At 44.0% G+C, this 15,389-nt stretch overlaps 1 protein-coding gene and 1 long non-coding RNA gene across 12 annotated transcripts in view; one reads left to right on the plus strand and one right to left on the minus strand.

The window, feature by feature from the left end:
• Nucleotides 1-1,566: 1,566 nt before the first annotated feature.
• The window catches only part of TSPAN5 (tetraspanin 5), a 170,238-nt gene continuing 156,415 nt past the window's right edge, over nucleotides 1,567-15,389 (minus strand). For all 4 annotated transcript variants that reach the window (XM_077882969.1, XM_077882968.1, XM_077882970.1 and 1 more), the window contains 6 exons: nucleotides 14,988-15,134; nucleotides 10,628-10,798; nucleotides 8,200-8,325; nucleotides 6,057-6,104; nucleotides 5,844-5,960; nucleotides 1,567-3,768 (listed from right to left, as the gene is read on the minus strand). In XM_077882969.1, the coding sequence (XP_077739095.1) occupies nucleotides 3,703-3,768; nucleotides 5,844-5,960; nucleotides 6,057-6,104; nucleotides 8,200-8,325; nucleotides 10,628-10,798; nucleotides 14,988-15,134 (675 nt within the window). In that variant the 3' untranslated portion in view covers nucleotides 1,567-3,702. The remainder of the gene's footprint in view (nucleotides 3,769-5,843; nucleotides 5,961-6,056; nucleotides 6,105-8,199; nucleotides 8,326-10,627; nucleotides 10,799-14,987; nucleotides 15,135-15,389) is intronic.
• LOC144304392 (uncharacterized) overlaps nucleotides 9,439-15,389 on the plus strand; it is a 404,632-nt gene continuing 398,681 nt past the window's right edge. For 7 of the 8 annotated variants that reach the window (XR_013371307.1, XR_013371310.1, XR_013371309.1 and 4 more), the window contains exons 1-2: nucleotides 9,439-9,583; nucleotides 11,466-11,562. This is a non-coding gene — a long non-coding RNA (uncharacterized LOC144304392). Of the gene's footprint in view, nucleotides 9,584-11,465; nucleotides 11,563-15,017; nucleotides 15,330-15,389 lie in introns of those variants that run through there. The other variant, XR_013371306.1, reaches the window with a different exon arrangement.

Genomic DNA, 15,389 nt, shown 5'->3' on the forward strand with positions numbered 1-15,389 from the left:
AGAGTGCTGGCCGCAAACCCCCTTTGGTCCGCATTTATGGAGAGGTTTCCGGTCCTTCCTTGGAGGTCCAAACAGGATTTCCCTGGAGAAATAGGGCTTCACCGAATAAATGACAAAGAGAGCTGCGGAGGCGCAGCCGGGTCACTGGGCTCTGGCTCCGCATTGTTCAGCCCACCAGCTTCCCAGGGCTCCTGTCCAAGCAAGCCGGAAACTGCAGAGGGACTTCAGGGAGCTGCAGGGTTGCTCCCCTCCTGCCCCCCCTCACCCCACCATAGGGCACGAGTGAGAAAACATTCTGCACAATAAGGCCAGGAGACACCTTCCAGAACCCCCTTGAAGGATGCCTGGGACCTGCAGCAGGAAGAAGGCTGACAGGAAACAAAAGAATTTATTCCTTGGGAGAAGAAAGGAGGAACAAAACATGAAGGGACCTCTCTTCTAAGTGCTGCATGATGCAAAATTCTACTGTAATTCGTGGGTTCATTTTTTAAAACTGTGTTAGATATTTTTAAATCATGGAAGCAATGGTGTTTGTTGTAACCAAACAACAGAGATAAAGAGAGACGTAATCATCCTCCAGAGTCCACCTTCTAAAACGCAGAAGAAACTTCCTGTAAATTTTGAGTTTTCTCGACAAAGCATCCTTTCACTTCCGAGCATCTTTATTTTTCTTTGTTGGCTTTGCTGTGAGCAGGGAGGGCCACCTACCACATATAGTAGATGATCTCTACAGCACAGTTAAGAAAACTCAGTAGGGATTGTTTTATCTCCAACTGCCGCTGACAAATTTCTTTAAAGTCAAAATACTATTTTGGACTCAAATATCCAGGGAAATGAAGTAAAACGTTTCTCAAATAAATCTTGGGACATACTTGGGTCTGAGAATAGTATATGAACCTTACAATTTTGTTTTCATTTGATCTTGGAAAAAAAAGGCCCCTAACAGTTTTAAAGACAAGTCATTCTACAGGGATCATTCATAATGAAAGGACATTTATGTGGCACTTCTCAAATGTTTTTAAGATTCTTGTTCTCAGGATCTCCTAGAAATTTTCTTAGAAGAAAGATGTGGATATCAAGATAATGAGTCCTAAATCTCACTGTGTATTAAATTTTTAATGACGGCTTCTTAACAACATAGGCTCTGGCTCACCTGCTTCAAAACTGCTGGGGGTAAGGCCTGGTTATCTGCATTCTACATGGTCCCCAAGTGATTGCGACCAGCGGACAGTGACCTCAAGGACAGAGATCTCCTACATACCCGGCTATCTGCTTCCAGCAGCACAAAGGTTCCTTTCCCCTTTAGAGAACCCATCACGGCAATGCTTCTCACGCTGTGCCTCCAAGACGCACAGCAACAGCATGACCTGGGAACTTGTTCAGAAATGCACGTTCTCGTGCCACACCCCAGCCCTCCTAAATTAGAAATCTGGGGGTGGAGCAAACACAGTAATCTGTTGCAACAAGCCCTCCGGTTGATTCCGATGCATGCTAAAGTCTGAGAACCACTGGATTAGAGAATTTTGCAATTCCAAGACAAGTAATGAAGAAAGACATAACTCCATGTAAGGTAGAACCAGTTTATTAATGACAGCCTTAATTACAACCACTCTCGAGTGTAAAAAATAAAGGGTGATTAATTAAAATTTAGAACTCACTTGGCCTTGCCATTTGGCCTTTCACTGGATGTGCCAAAGGGAGGGAATCTCGCCTGATTCTGCATCAACTGGTCGGATGGAGTTCACTGGAGAATGAGGTAATAAAAAAAGACAAGAGTGCCAACTGCAGGGCTCAAGTCTTCTCCATGTTGGAATGACATTACAGAATGACAACTGTGTGGGGGCAGAGATGACATAAAATCATCTTACAGTCAGAATATGGAATGAACATCTCTAACTATACAGAGACACAAAAACACACATGCAGCCACACACATACACCCACACTGTGGAGACAATTTTCAAAGAATTTTTGTCCTTTCTCCGAGCAGATTTAACACGTTCATCAGCCACAGCGATGCAACATGAGGCTAAAATAGAAAATCTTGCTCAATTTCCATACAGCGTGCTAGCTGGCTGCCCAGTTTTGTGTTGGCAAGTATGTCATCACCGCAAAATAGACCTGTGGTTTTCCCAGCATTCCACAGGCTAATATCTGCTCCCTGGGAGAGTGACATCCTGGGAGATACCAGTTGGTTTCAAATCTGGGGGCAAAATTCATCCCTCTCCACTTTAGTGCGGACAGGGGTGAGTGGCAGCACCTGGAAGTGGTTTCCCACCTTGGGTCACAGAACACTTGCCCCATCAATGCATTTCCTTCCAAAGTATTTGTGCTTTGTTACCATCCTGATGGTTAGTCTGCACTATGAGAACCGAAGGAGCTCTGGCCATGCACTTTTGTTGTTTAATAAAAGCAAACTAAAACCAAATAAGAAAGAGGAAAAAAAAATTAGAAGTTTTTTGATTGTGTCAACACTATTTCAGAATTAGGTTCAAGTCCATTCAAAGAGAAGGCGGGGGGGGGGGGGGGCTACAGAACGAGGCCCCAGAGACTGATGGGGTAAAGGGATTGTTGAGTCCATGGAAGCATTTGCAGTGGCATGGCCGGTCCCCTCCCAGCCAGGGAGGACACGCCACACCTCTCAAGGCAGTGAACCTATGAAATAAATGCTGACAAATAATGCTTGTAAATGTTTGTAGGAAAGATGGCAAGAAAAGGAACTGGTAGATTGAGATTCACAGGTCATGCAGGGAGTTTATACCAAAAAATTAATATTCGAGCTGAGTAAGAAAACTCTTGAAGAGAAAGTGTATCCTAGCTCTCACTTTGGGGAGACAAAAACAGAAACACACACAAAAAAGCAGAACGAAACCCAGAATATTCCAGTTTCCAAAGAATCCAACAACCAGTTTGGTGGGCTGGGGTGAGGGGTATTAATTAATATCTCTTCATTAACCTCATTTTCTCCTTGAATTTCATTAAGAAAGCTCAGGCCTACTTAGAACAACAATCTGTCCTGCTAAAACTCAGCATCATGAAGTGTTCCAAGGCCCTAACTCCACGCACATGGAATACAACCCCCTCTTCTAAGAGACACTGCGGGAGAGACCCGGCGAGCCCACTCACGTTACTCGTGGAATGCGATCACAAAATCTGAACCCAAAGACAAGCTGTTTCTTCTTGGGATGATGGTTGTCAACAGTTCCCTGAAATGTACAGTGAAGGGGTGCCAAAAACCCCACAGCCCTCCCAGGTAAGGGGTTGAGTTTTAGAAAAGATGCAACTCCCCTTCAGGCCATGGAATAGAAAGTCCCTTCAAGGTGTGACGAAGAGCAAAAACTGCCTCTCCCAGCCCTCCAATTACTGAAGTAGAGAACAAGACTGCTTGTTCCACAAATTCAAGGACATCTGGGTCCCTCACGCTCCCTTTTTTTCTTTTTTGGTGAGTATCCAACCATCCAGAAATTCATGGCTACAGTAGAGATTCACGGCGCAACGACTTTCATACTGGTTATATTTTAATTCTGTCAGTGAGCAGCATTTGCCAGTGGTACCCGCCCCAAACCAAGTTCTTGGCAGCTCCATCCGGTGGGATTGCAGGATGCCTGTGATCAGGGTCCGTGCAGCGTGGGTTGAGCTGGGCACGCCGGAGGGTCGGGAAGGCCGGGTCTGTCCAGTGTCTCACAGCAGTGTGGCAGGGCTCTACCAGCTAGCCCTGACAGCTTCAATATCACTAACCAAGTTCTGAGCCAGGCAGATCCCAAAAATCTGAGAAAGGAAGAAGAGAGTCAAACAGTGAAGCTCACTTGGCCAATGAATCCCCTCCTTTCTTATCTTTGATATTTTAAATTGACATATAACTCATAGACTATAAAATATGTCCTCTTAAAGAATATACTTCAGTGATTTTTAGTATATTCAAAAGGATGTGCAACTATCACCGCTATCTAATTCCAGAACATTTCACTATGCTGAAAAGAAACTCTGTAGCCTTTAGCAGGAATTCCCATTCCCCCATCCCTGGCAACCACTAATCTACCTTCTCTCTCTCTGATTTGCCTATTTTGGACATTTCATATAAACGCAATCATGTAATATGTGGCCTTTTGCCTCAGTCTGCTTTCACACAGCAAAATGTTTTTGAGGTTCATCCATATAGTAGCTTGTACCAGTAGCACAATCCTTTTGATGGCTTGAATAATATTGTAGATTTATCTTCACCAGTTGAAGGGCATTTACACTGTTTCCGCTTTTGGGCTATTATGAATAGTGCTGCTATGAACGTTCCCGTACAACTTCCTGGTGAACAGGTTTTTGATTCTTTGGAAAGTGGAACTGCTGGGTCCCACGTGAACTCCATTTAAGTTTGAGGAAGTGCCAAATTCTTTTCCACAGTGACTACTGTTTTCATTCATCCTTGAGCAATGTACGAGGATTCCCATTTCTCCACATTCTTGCCAACATTTGTTACTGTCTTCCTTTTTACGTATATCCATCCTAGTATGTGTGAAGTGCTAGGTCACTGTGGTTTTGATTTGAATTTCTCTAATATCTAATGATCAGCATCTCTCCATGTGCTTATTGGCTATTTATACTTTCTGTGGAGATATATCTAATTCAAATTCCTTGCCCATCTTTTCTTTGGGTTTGTCTTTTTATTGTTAACTTGCTCTTTATATATTCTAGACACTAGATCTCTATCGACAAAATGATTTGCAAATATTTTCTCTCATTTTGTGGGTTGTCTTTTCTCTTTCTTAATAGTATCCTTTTCAGCACAGAAGCTTATAAGTTCAGGTCTTTGATCTGTTTTGAGCTAATTTATATATATGGTGTGAGGCAGGGGACCAAATTCATTCTTTTCTGTATAGATATCCAGTTGGTCCAGCACCATTTGTTGAAAAGACTATTCTTTCCCCACTGACCGATCCTAGGTCCCTTTCAAAAATCAACAGACCACAGATGTAGGCCTTATTTCTAACTTTCAATTCTATTGCACCGATCTGTATGTTCAGTGTTATGTACTACCTTGGTCATTAGAGCTTTGTAATAAGTTTATAACTGGAAAGTGTGAATTCTCCATCTTTGTTCCTTTTTAAGATTGTTTTTTCTATTCTGGTCCCTTGCATTTCCACATGAACTTTAGGATAGATAGATCTTGTCCATCTTTTGCAAAAAAAGACAGTTGTAATTTTGATAGGGATTGCATTGAACCTGTAGATCAATTTGACGAGTACTGTCACCTTAACCATGTTAAGTCTTCCAATCTATGAATGTGGAATGGTTTTCCATTTATTTCGATCTTTAATTTCTTTCAACCGCAATGCCCCATTTGCAATCCTCTAAGAAAAGTACTATATCTTCACAAAATAAAAATCCTAGCTTTTGGGGCTGCTTAGGAGGGAAAATGGGTGCTTCCTCCCCTCACTTAGCACTTTGACAGGCGGTCCAGAGAGAAAAAGGGACACAGGATATCTGTGAAACTCTTAAAAAGTCTTAATCTTGCCAGTGGGATCTATCCGACCATTCCTACGTGCCCCACCTGTCACATTGCAGTATTATTTTGCCCATGGAAACACTGGAATACCAGTAGGCAATTGCTGACCCAATCAATTTCTCCACTGTGAAAAGGAAAAAAGATTTCCTGAAGTATTTCAGGATAGTAGCATCTAAAATCAGGGCTTTAAATAAAATACAAACCAAATAGTTTAGGTCTGTTCCCCAGCCCTCCAAGTGTCTTAAAAACTGTGACATTAAGGTGATTAAGCAGAGCTCTTGTCATGGGGGAGGGCTCTCCCAGGGCATCATCTCCCTGTGACATCCATAAAGGAGCCTTGTCTTACCTGTAGCAATGCAATGCCTATGAAAATACCAGCCACGATGGTTAAATTGTCCTGCAACCACTTCTCAAACTGGGGCACACAGCCTTTTGTGTAGATTACAATCTGCTGGTCAACTTCCTTCACAAGGGAAGAGGAGAGCACAGCGTCACCATGCAAGTTCAAAAGCTCTTCCAACACCCTTTGTGCTAAGTGACAAGATGAGATTCCACTTACTGGTTTTTGCCTGGCATCGTAGCCACACTGAGTGTTGATGACATCTTCCTGGTAGAGAGAGAAAACAGAAAAGTGAAATTCACTCAATAGACAGGAAGCCTGCTGAAGACTTAGCAGATCAGCTCCATTAAGTGTCCTTCATCAAATGCATACTTGGGCATGTGGATGTCCTAGGCACTAGGCTAAATAAACACTTTGATCATCCCAAGTAATTATTATAACAATCCTCAGAAGTAGGTATTAAAGTATGCCCTCTTTTCTAGAAGAAGAAAACTGAGGCTCAGGCAAGATAAGGATACCAAGCACGTTACTGACAATCTCAGGAAGCTTAAAGGGGTGAGAAAACTGAGACAGAGATAAAACTGTGGGGAAAGCGCACAATGACTATCTTCATTTATGGTCTTTTGGGGGAACTTCTACTTCTTAATCTATATACTTCTGTATCATTTAAATGGTTTTTCGATGAGAATGCATTACACTTTAATAATTAGAAACAAAACAGTGCCCTGACAACCTATCACATGGACAGATATCCTGACATCTCACAGGCCTCATCAGAAACATGGGTTCTCTCCTGTCTTAGGTTTGTTTATTTTTCCCCTCTGCAGGGTATAGGGTAGATTTTATTAGCTTGGCATTTATGGAATGAGAAATCTCTACCCAGAGTATCTGTAGTTGAAAGGGGAGGCATAATGCCTTCTGACACTCTTCATAATTCTTCTGACGGAATTCCGTCAGACAGCTGGAGCTGGAGACAGAGCAGTTTGTACCTGCTGGTCAGCACAAGGCCACCTGAGTGGACACCCAGGGCTCTGTGCTGAGCACTCTCCCGTCTTTTGGTCCTCTCTCAGAGGAAAGCAAGAAATGAGCCAGTGGGAAAGGTGGGTTTCCTGGCAAGGTTTCAGAGCTAGGAAGCACAGTCCTTTCTGATTCTTGGCCTCTTTCAGACCAAGAGTAACAGTTCAGAGACCCCTCTGAGGCCCCTAGAGGGCTACTGTTTCACCTCAAGACCATGGGCCCCTTGAAAGAGCCCCACAACCTCCACCTTACATGGGGGAAATGGCCATTGAACTCATTAGCACCCACTGGGCTCCGCCTGATTTCAGGAAGGGGGGTTTGGAGGTTGGGGAGGGGGGACTGCCCGGACTGATAACTTGGGAGGCCAAAGAGCGTGGAATAGACATGTGCAGAAGCAGATTCTCGCACTTGTTCCAACACTCACTCCTGGCTTTCTATTTATTTATTTTTTAAAGACTGAGCAAGCATGAGCATGGGGGAGGGGCAGAGGGAGAGAGAGAAGCAGACTCCCCACTGAGCAGGTAGCCAGACATGGGGCTGAATCCCAGGTCTGTGAGATCATGATCTGAGCCAAAGGCAGATGCTTAACCGACTGAGCCACCCAGGTGTCCCTCACTCCTGGCTTTTAACTGACAAGACACTTGCATTTTAAGCCATCCTACATACAGTGATATGATGTGACCCTAAATACAACCAAGCCCATGGTGAAAGGGTTATGAGTGGGTTTAATGCTTTTTCTTTTCTTAAATAAAATACAAACTGCAGTTATCATCATCATCACAACTGAGAACCCAGACAGCTGCGGTCTTCCTACATAGGTAGGCTAGCCCTATCTTGCCTCAAACTCTTCTCCTATCCCTAATATTTTCCCCAGAAGCAAGTCAGGAAGCAAAGGGTCACTGACCCCTAGTCAAAGCAGACAACTCTCACCTGGGCCCATCCCTCTCACACAGAAGGAATAACAGGCACTTTAGGTAGTCTTTCGGGGTCTAAAGCTCAGTCTGTCCCTTGCTAGCAATGGGAACTCGGGCAAGTTACTGAAACTCCACGGGCCTCCATTTCACCCAAAGACGGAAGATGATGGTGGTACTGCCAACAGGAAGGTTCTGAATTTTATTGAGCCAACTCACAAGAAGGCTGAGAACAGAGACCAGCGTGCGCTGCTAAATTAACGTCAGCGATCATTACTCCTACTGGGGAGATCTGAGCCCTATGTCCCCGAGAGGAGCTACAATTAGGAATAAGCAGGTAAGGTTTCAAGAAAAGAATTGCTCTGCTCATTGCCCACCCAGCCCACATTCTCCATGTGATGCCCAGAGCCGCCCAATGGTCAGCAGGCACTTACTGCTGGGTCTTTAGTACAGCAGGAGAATGGCACGCCGCATCGCTCTCGACTTGCGTTGGAATCTGTGCAATTGAAGTAAATATTTAGGTTCCAATCATCAGCTCCAAAAGCCCCACAGCACTGCCACTAGAGCAAACAGGAGAGAATTAGAACCTCTCGACTTGGAGGCGACTAGGCGCCTACGCTCACCACCGCCAAATGCCCGACGCCCAGCTCCTGAGAACTCTAACCTCCTTTTCTGTCTCAGAAGTTAGTTTTAGACCAAACTAAACCGAAAGGGCCCCTAGAAAAGCTTCCAGAGTGACTAAGGCTCAAGATTTGTAAGGAGGTGCTAGCATCTGATTTAAAGGACTGATGAGACCTGTGGTGTTAGGTGGGGGAAGGGCAGACAGAGCAGGGGTTGTACGGCAGGCTCAGTCAGAACAAGGTCTGCCTGGCGTGGGTGCAGGCAGGAACATTCTAGAAAGATAAGCAAGACACTAAACCGTGGTAGTGTCTGCAGGAGGCAACTGGGGTTGTGGGTGGGAGAGCTAGAGGCTTTCTTTTTAAAACTTTGGGTCTCTACAGCCTTAATGGTTTTTCAGAAAATCCTTTTTATTGAGGTATAACTGACCTATAATAAAGTGACGTTTAAAGTGTACAATTTTCTAAGATTTGACATATGCATACATCGCGAAACTGTGATCACCACCATCAAGACAGTGAACACACACTCATTACCCCCAAGAGTTCTAAAGGCTTCCTTTTCATTAGGTATCTGTTACTGCTCTGAGTTTCTTCTAAGAGCACGCATTTACATTTTCAACTTAAAAAATCCCATCATCTAATCAAAATATATCTAATATGAGCTGTTCAAGTCAGCGAGTCTCAAAAGGGTCAGCTCAAGGACTGCTTGTTCCAGAAGCCCCTTCGTCACCCCCCTGCTGGACTAGCTCTGCCTCCGACTTAGGTAAACATCAAGCCCTGATCATTTTAAGGCTTTTGGGACCAATAGCCACTGCAAACCATTACACTCCATGACAGCAAAAGAAAATCACATGAAACAGCATTTCCACATAAAGCAGACAGCATTTCGAGAGAACGTGGATACACGTGTTCTTCCGACTCATCTGGTCCTCCGAGGCCGTGGGCTGTGGATCTCAGAGTTTGCCTACGAAGCTTCATCAGGTCTGTCATGCCAACTAGTCAGCAATGCTACTTGGCAGGGCGTGCACCTGCACCCTTTGTGACCTAACAGAACAGTGAGGTCCGCTGCAGAGGTGACCGGGCTTCATCTCACACCTGAGCTGCAGCACATTCCAGAACAGTCACTGAGGCCACTCACAAAACCAGCACAACCCAGCTCCCTCCTGAGCACCTAAGGAAGGAGGCCGGGCTCCCTATGGTGAGTGCTGATGCAGCCGTCTCCTGCCTTCATCAGAGGGGCCCCAGCTCGCCCCCGGAAAGCCGTCCCAGGGAGGGACAGCCATTGGTCCGTGGGCTCCCGTCTGCCCTCCGGTCCTGCTGCGGACACTTCTGTCCCAGACAGCGCTGTCCGGGTCTGCTCAGCTTCTCCAGTGTCTCAGGGCATGCAAATAAAGACCTTAACACCTGAGGACAGTAACGCCTTTGGCCTAATATAAAACCGCATGCAGCTTATTAGAGTGTCCTAACGTCTGCACAAGCAGTAGCTTCCATATTACTACTGGGGAAATAGGTCAGGTTTCTGTTAGCCCACGGTCACCTAGCTAATTAGATCTGGGCACTAGATCTGTATTTCTGACTGCTTGTTTATACCATTTTGCATTCTGAGACAAACAGGACATCTGCTGCTTCATTTGCATGACAGAGGACATCACCTAGTAGGGTCAGAAACCTGGAGGCTCTGCGGAGCAGATTCTCCACTTGTTAGAAGCCACCAGGGCTTGGAAGTTTCTCAACTTTTGGTTGTGTGGAACTGCGTGGGCTATAATAATATTTGGACAGGCATATTTTAGGAACTTTGTGGACAAATTATCTATTGCTAAGTATATCATTATGAGCCGTGAAGTGTGGAGGCTGACCAGAAAGGGGGCAAACAGCAAGAAAGAATCCACATAAAACACCAAATAAAATGTTACACCTGCAGCAAAACAATATTCTTCAGATGCCAATGGGAAACAGCAACTGTGATTATAATCTTATTGCTCAAGAGGTTTTCTTTGTCCTGTGGACTTAGTAGAAATTGAGATAAGTGAAAAAATAAGACACTGCCACTTAGGCTACAAATCATATAAGCCATAACGCGGGTTAGAAAATAATGAATACACAAGTAAACCAACAACAACAAAACATGTGGCAAAGTCAGACGTAGGTTCCAGTTGGCACAAGCAGAAGCCAGGAGTAACGTTCACTGGGGTCATTCCTTGAGAAGGCTTTCAACTTAAAAATAAACTAAGTTTAAACTTACATATTCCTGTGTGAAGTCTATGAGGTTCTGCAAATCAATGTCATCTCTGTACGCTCTGATGTTGTTGTTTATAAAGAAATACAGCTGGTCTTTGATCCAGTCTTTGAAAACAAATGCCAGAACCCCAGCAGTGAGCTCCAGGAAGAAAATAATTCCCAGGAACACAGAAAACTAAGACAAAAGACACACAGAGAACAGTTAAAAGGGTTATTTTGATCATATATAGTCAAATGGTTCCTTCTTAAAAGGTTTATAATTACATTGGGTTGTTACACATGTCCAAAGCAGATAATCTTCGGTTTCTTAAGATACATCAATAGAATAGAATATTACACTCCAAGAAAGGACTTTTTAAAAACGTTCATAATCACATTTTAGGGGCTCTGGTGGTCCATTCGGTAATTAAACAACAAAGCCTAAATGCAAACATGGGTAATAGGAATTTCTCATTAGACTCACATTAAGGGCTAATGAGTTCCTCCGGATTCATGCACTGCCACGCTCTTGAACAATGACCTGCCCCTACCTCTAGTAAGCTCTCGTAATGTCGAAAGAGAAACCATCCCAGTATTTTAACATCGACTGTCATTTGTTACTACGGCCTTGATTCTGTATGCAACACATTCCTCTATCAGATTCAGACATTGCTTTAATCCCCTTCTGCACCTTCTTTATGAAGTAAAACAGCAGATGGATTCATCTTAGATGAAGAGGTCAAAGAGGAAGTTTGTGTGTGTCTGTGTGTGGGGTGACTATAACAGGAAAATCATTTTCCGTCATGAAATCCGGGTTGAAAGCTTTCTTAGGTAACTTGCTTACCTTTCTTTGTAAATACCAGGCTTGGAAGATTTTAAATAAAATCAACCCACAGCTGAAGGAAGATTTCTGGCTGATATAGACAGCAAGAATTTACACAGGAAGGCTGGGGACCACAGGTAATGTGGTGACTGCCCATAAATCTGGAGAAATCTCCCTTTCATCTCAAAGACTCAGAAGAGCCCCACCTCGGTTATACCAAAGTACCGTTCACGCCCATGGTTCTTTCCACTTCCTCTCACCCCCACACTTTTACTCTTTCCCGACTTTTTTGCTGAAACAGATTATGAGAAATTAAGGTGTGAGGGAGCATGCAGGTTTCTGGTGGTAAGGACAGACAGGGGGCCATCGGGGCCACCGTGGCTGAGGAGGCAGAGGGGCTAAAGCCGTCTGCTGTTTCTATGTCTGCTGTTTCTATGCTCCACAAGCACACATCAAAGGGCCAACTGAGAGAAAAACATGCTGGGGGAGTGCTTCAAAGGAAACTGCAGAGTTACCTATTAAAACAAGAAAAAAAGACAAAAGATGCAAATTCCTCCAGCAACCATCTGAAGGACCCATAATAGATCAGGCCCTAGATTTGGTGGGCTTTGCAGAAACAAGGAGTGAGGAGTAATCCTGCCTCCAAAGACCTAACAGTCTTATGTGCTGTGGGGGTGGGGATAGGGGTGAGGGTAGTTGTGGGGGCATTGCACAGGGGACATCCACATATTGGACGGTGTTTATCCAGGGTGCCAAGTGCTGTTCTGGGAGGGTGGACATGAGGGGAGGGGTAGAAGAAAGAAAGAAGTGCCTGGCAAAGTCTATGACCCCAAGGTTCAGGCTCTAAATCTAGATCCTCTAGAACTCAACCCTTCAGGCTCCATAGATCTCCTGGTTATCTGTCCTTGATGAATTCAATAGAACTAGGATCTAAACTATCATCAGTGGTGCCAATAATTTCAAGTAAGATTTCCTTAATCTAGAAAAAAAGACAGGGGAAAAAAATCTTTTACTGAATGCCTACCCCATAGTATAAAACAACTCCCCTCCCTTTATTAGGTACAGAAATACAGTAAGTTATCACTATTGTATTGAGAAAAATCACAGCTAGCTCACATGCATGTGCACACAAAATACCATGACAGACATCATGCAAGATTTTTGATTAGATTTTTGTTCGCATCACCATAAAAGTTAAGGCAAGTTCACTTTCCAGTTACCCCGGTAGAATTTCTCTTAATGCTCTATGATATAGATTTATCCAAAATTGAGTTCAAATTAAATTTGTATCGAATATTTGGCAGAAACCTGTATGCCTTGGCCCCCATGGACCTCATTTCCCCCATTCCCAAAGGGAATGACTCGTGGGCTTCATCTCAGGGCCTCAGTCGACCAGGAAGCTCTATTTCCATTTCACATGATCTTAGCTCTCAGATTTGCCCTCAGCAAATCTCCTAGCCTTGCAGTATCAGATGTCTGAGGCTGTTAAAGGCATGTTGACATTCGCTTCCTACTTATTTCATAGCTCCTACTCAAAGAATATTCTGGGCCAGTTTTTATTGTTTACACTACATAGAGAAGCCATTTTGAGTATTATCCATGATTTTTAAAAGCCAAGAAACAATACAAGTTTCTTCTCCTTCTTTTTTTTTTAAGATTTATTTATTCATGAGAGACACAGAGAGAGGCAGAGACGTAGGCAGGGGGAGAAGCAGACTCCATGCAGGGAGCCCGACGTGGGACTTGATCCCGGGACTCCAGGATCATGCCTTGGGCTGAAGGCAGGTGCTAAACTGCTGAGCCACCCAGGGATCCCCTACAAGTTTCTTCATTTCCAACATGGGACCTTATAAATTAAGGTGCCAATTTAGAAAAATGTATCTATTTCTGCCTGTTAACTCTCGTATCTTCAACTACAAATACGATAGCTATGTTAAAGGACTACTCCTGTAAATATATTCAAGTAAATCACATTAACGGGGATCCCATAATTTGGGGGCTTGGAGGCTAAAACTCATAAAACAGTGGCAAATGGTGAGTATTATCTGGGGCTGATGAGGCTACAGAAAAGCTAAGTGAGGTGAGCCCACGCATTTAGAAGGCTATCACGTCAAAAAGACTGGCAGGTTGGCAGATTAGGATCAAGAGCAAAGCTCTCCTGGGGACTCCACAGGTCTCTGATTAGGTGGGCAATGAAGTAACTCTGTGTGTGTGTGTGTGTGTGTGTGTGTGTGTAAAAGGAAGATAAGGCATAAGGCAAATGGAGTGTTGGGAAACGAGCTGCTCCCACCACAGACCAATGAAACACAGAAGAGAGACCCAACTGCTCATTCAATCATACAGAGAACCAAGTATCCCTCAGTTTTCTCTGTTAGCAGAGTCATGTAAACTTGTAGGTTAAACATATTAACTTTCAGGTTTGAGTCCCCAAAACCTCATCTGCACTAGAGCTGCCCAAATTCAAAATGGGCTACCCTGGGTAGGGTATGGTGAGTCTGCTCTCTTTACAAATATTCAAGAGAAATGCCAGAGGACAATGTGGAAGAAATGCTGGGGAAGAGAGTCACATACTACGTGGCTGTTGGGACTAGTGCTAGTACGTGCTCTTGTCTTCAATGCAAGTGTCCCTGGATGATGTTGAGTACGATCCTATGAGCAAGTAATACCACATTAATAAAGTTGTCTAGAAATCCTACCATCTTTCCTCACCACAGGAAGGTGGATTTTTTTTCCCCATCCTTTCTCTATTTTTGGAAAGGAGAGTGGACACTGTTGCACAGAGAACATCAACACAGACGCCCAACGGAAGGCCAAGCTCCAGACTGACAGGCATATTCAGCTGACCTTTGGCTACACTTATCAAACCTGTTTTGCACACATACATGTAAGCATATGCCACTTTGTTCTCCTTTGGAAGGAATCTCCAAAGGAAAGCCTTTCACTTCTCATTTTTTACTGTAATTACTTATGTGCCCCTGGTAAAACTCCTCCTCAAAAATATACATGCTAACAGTGATCACACCAAACACCCTGCAAGGGATTTAAAAATTATGCCGATCATACAGAAGGAGCTCTGTGCTGGCAGAGAAGGAGGAAGATGTGCCTCTTACTGTCTCTCCATATTCCCTGAAACGTATTGCTTAATAGATTTCATCTGAACAGGCCACAGCCACTGTGCTTAGGTCTGGTTTTTTCTAAACCAACTATATGAACAGCTCCCTGCCAACTATGTGCTTAAAAGAGGAAAAAGGAACTTAAAAGAAGAGAACTATACCTACACCTACCTTAATCTAAAGGTATTTTAGGGACTGGAATGCAAAGTCCTGATATACATGTACAAAATCTCCATGGATGGCATGGGTTGGGCATGGTACTTATATTATTTAGGAAGCATGGAGGGGCAGGTAGGAGGAGATCTAGAGAATTCTCCTGAAAGGAAAGTGTTAGCTGGGCCATATTTTTACCGTGTCTTTGGTAGAACCACCTTGCCTATAGATAGGGTGTCCTCCTGCGGTAAGACAGGAGCTTGGCCCTGAGCCTGATGGCAGAATGTGATACTCACAAACTTGAGAAGGAACGTGTTTTCCCGTAGCGCTCCGATGCACCCTGCGAATCCCAAAATGAACATCACTCCTCCCACCACCAGGAAGAGCCAAACTGGGTCAAAGCCGCCGAGATCAGTGATGGAAGAGATGTTGGACAGAACTCCCTGGGGACAGAAAAGCACACACAACAGGACACCAGGATGTAGGGTCAGTTTTTCAACATACAAGGATCATTGCAATGGTCTTTTCCCCCCATGCAAAGAAAAACTTCAGAGTAAAACTGATTGGGTGTGATTAATACTCAGGAAACACTGCAAAAAATAAAATAAAATAAAACCCCCAAACCCTTACTTTCTATCCAAGGTCTAGATGGGTTCTTATTTTTGGCAAAGGAATGACCCCAAGAAACTGCAATCAGA

Source organism: Canis aureus, chromosome 33, assembly GCF_053574225.1.
Source record: "Canis aureus isolate CA01 chromosome 33, VMU_Caureus_v.1.0, whole genome shotgun sequence".
NCBI classification, from domain to species: Eukaryota; Metazoa; Chordata; class Mammalia; order Carnivora; family Canidae; genus Canis; species Canis aureus.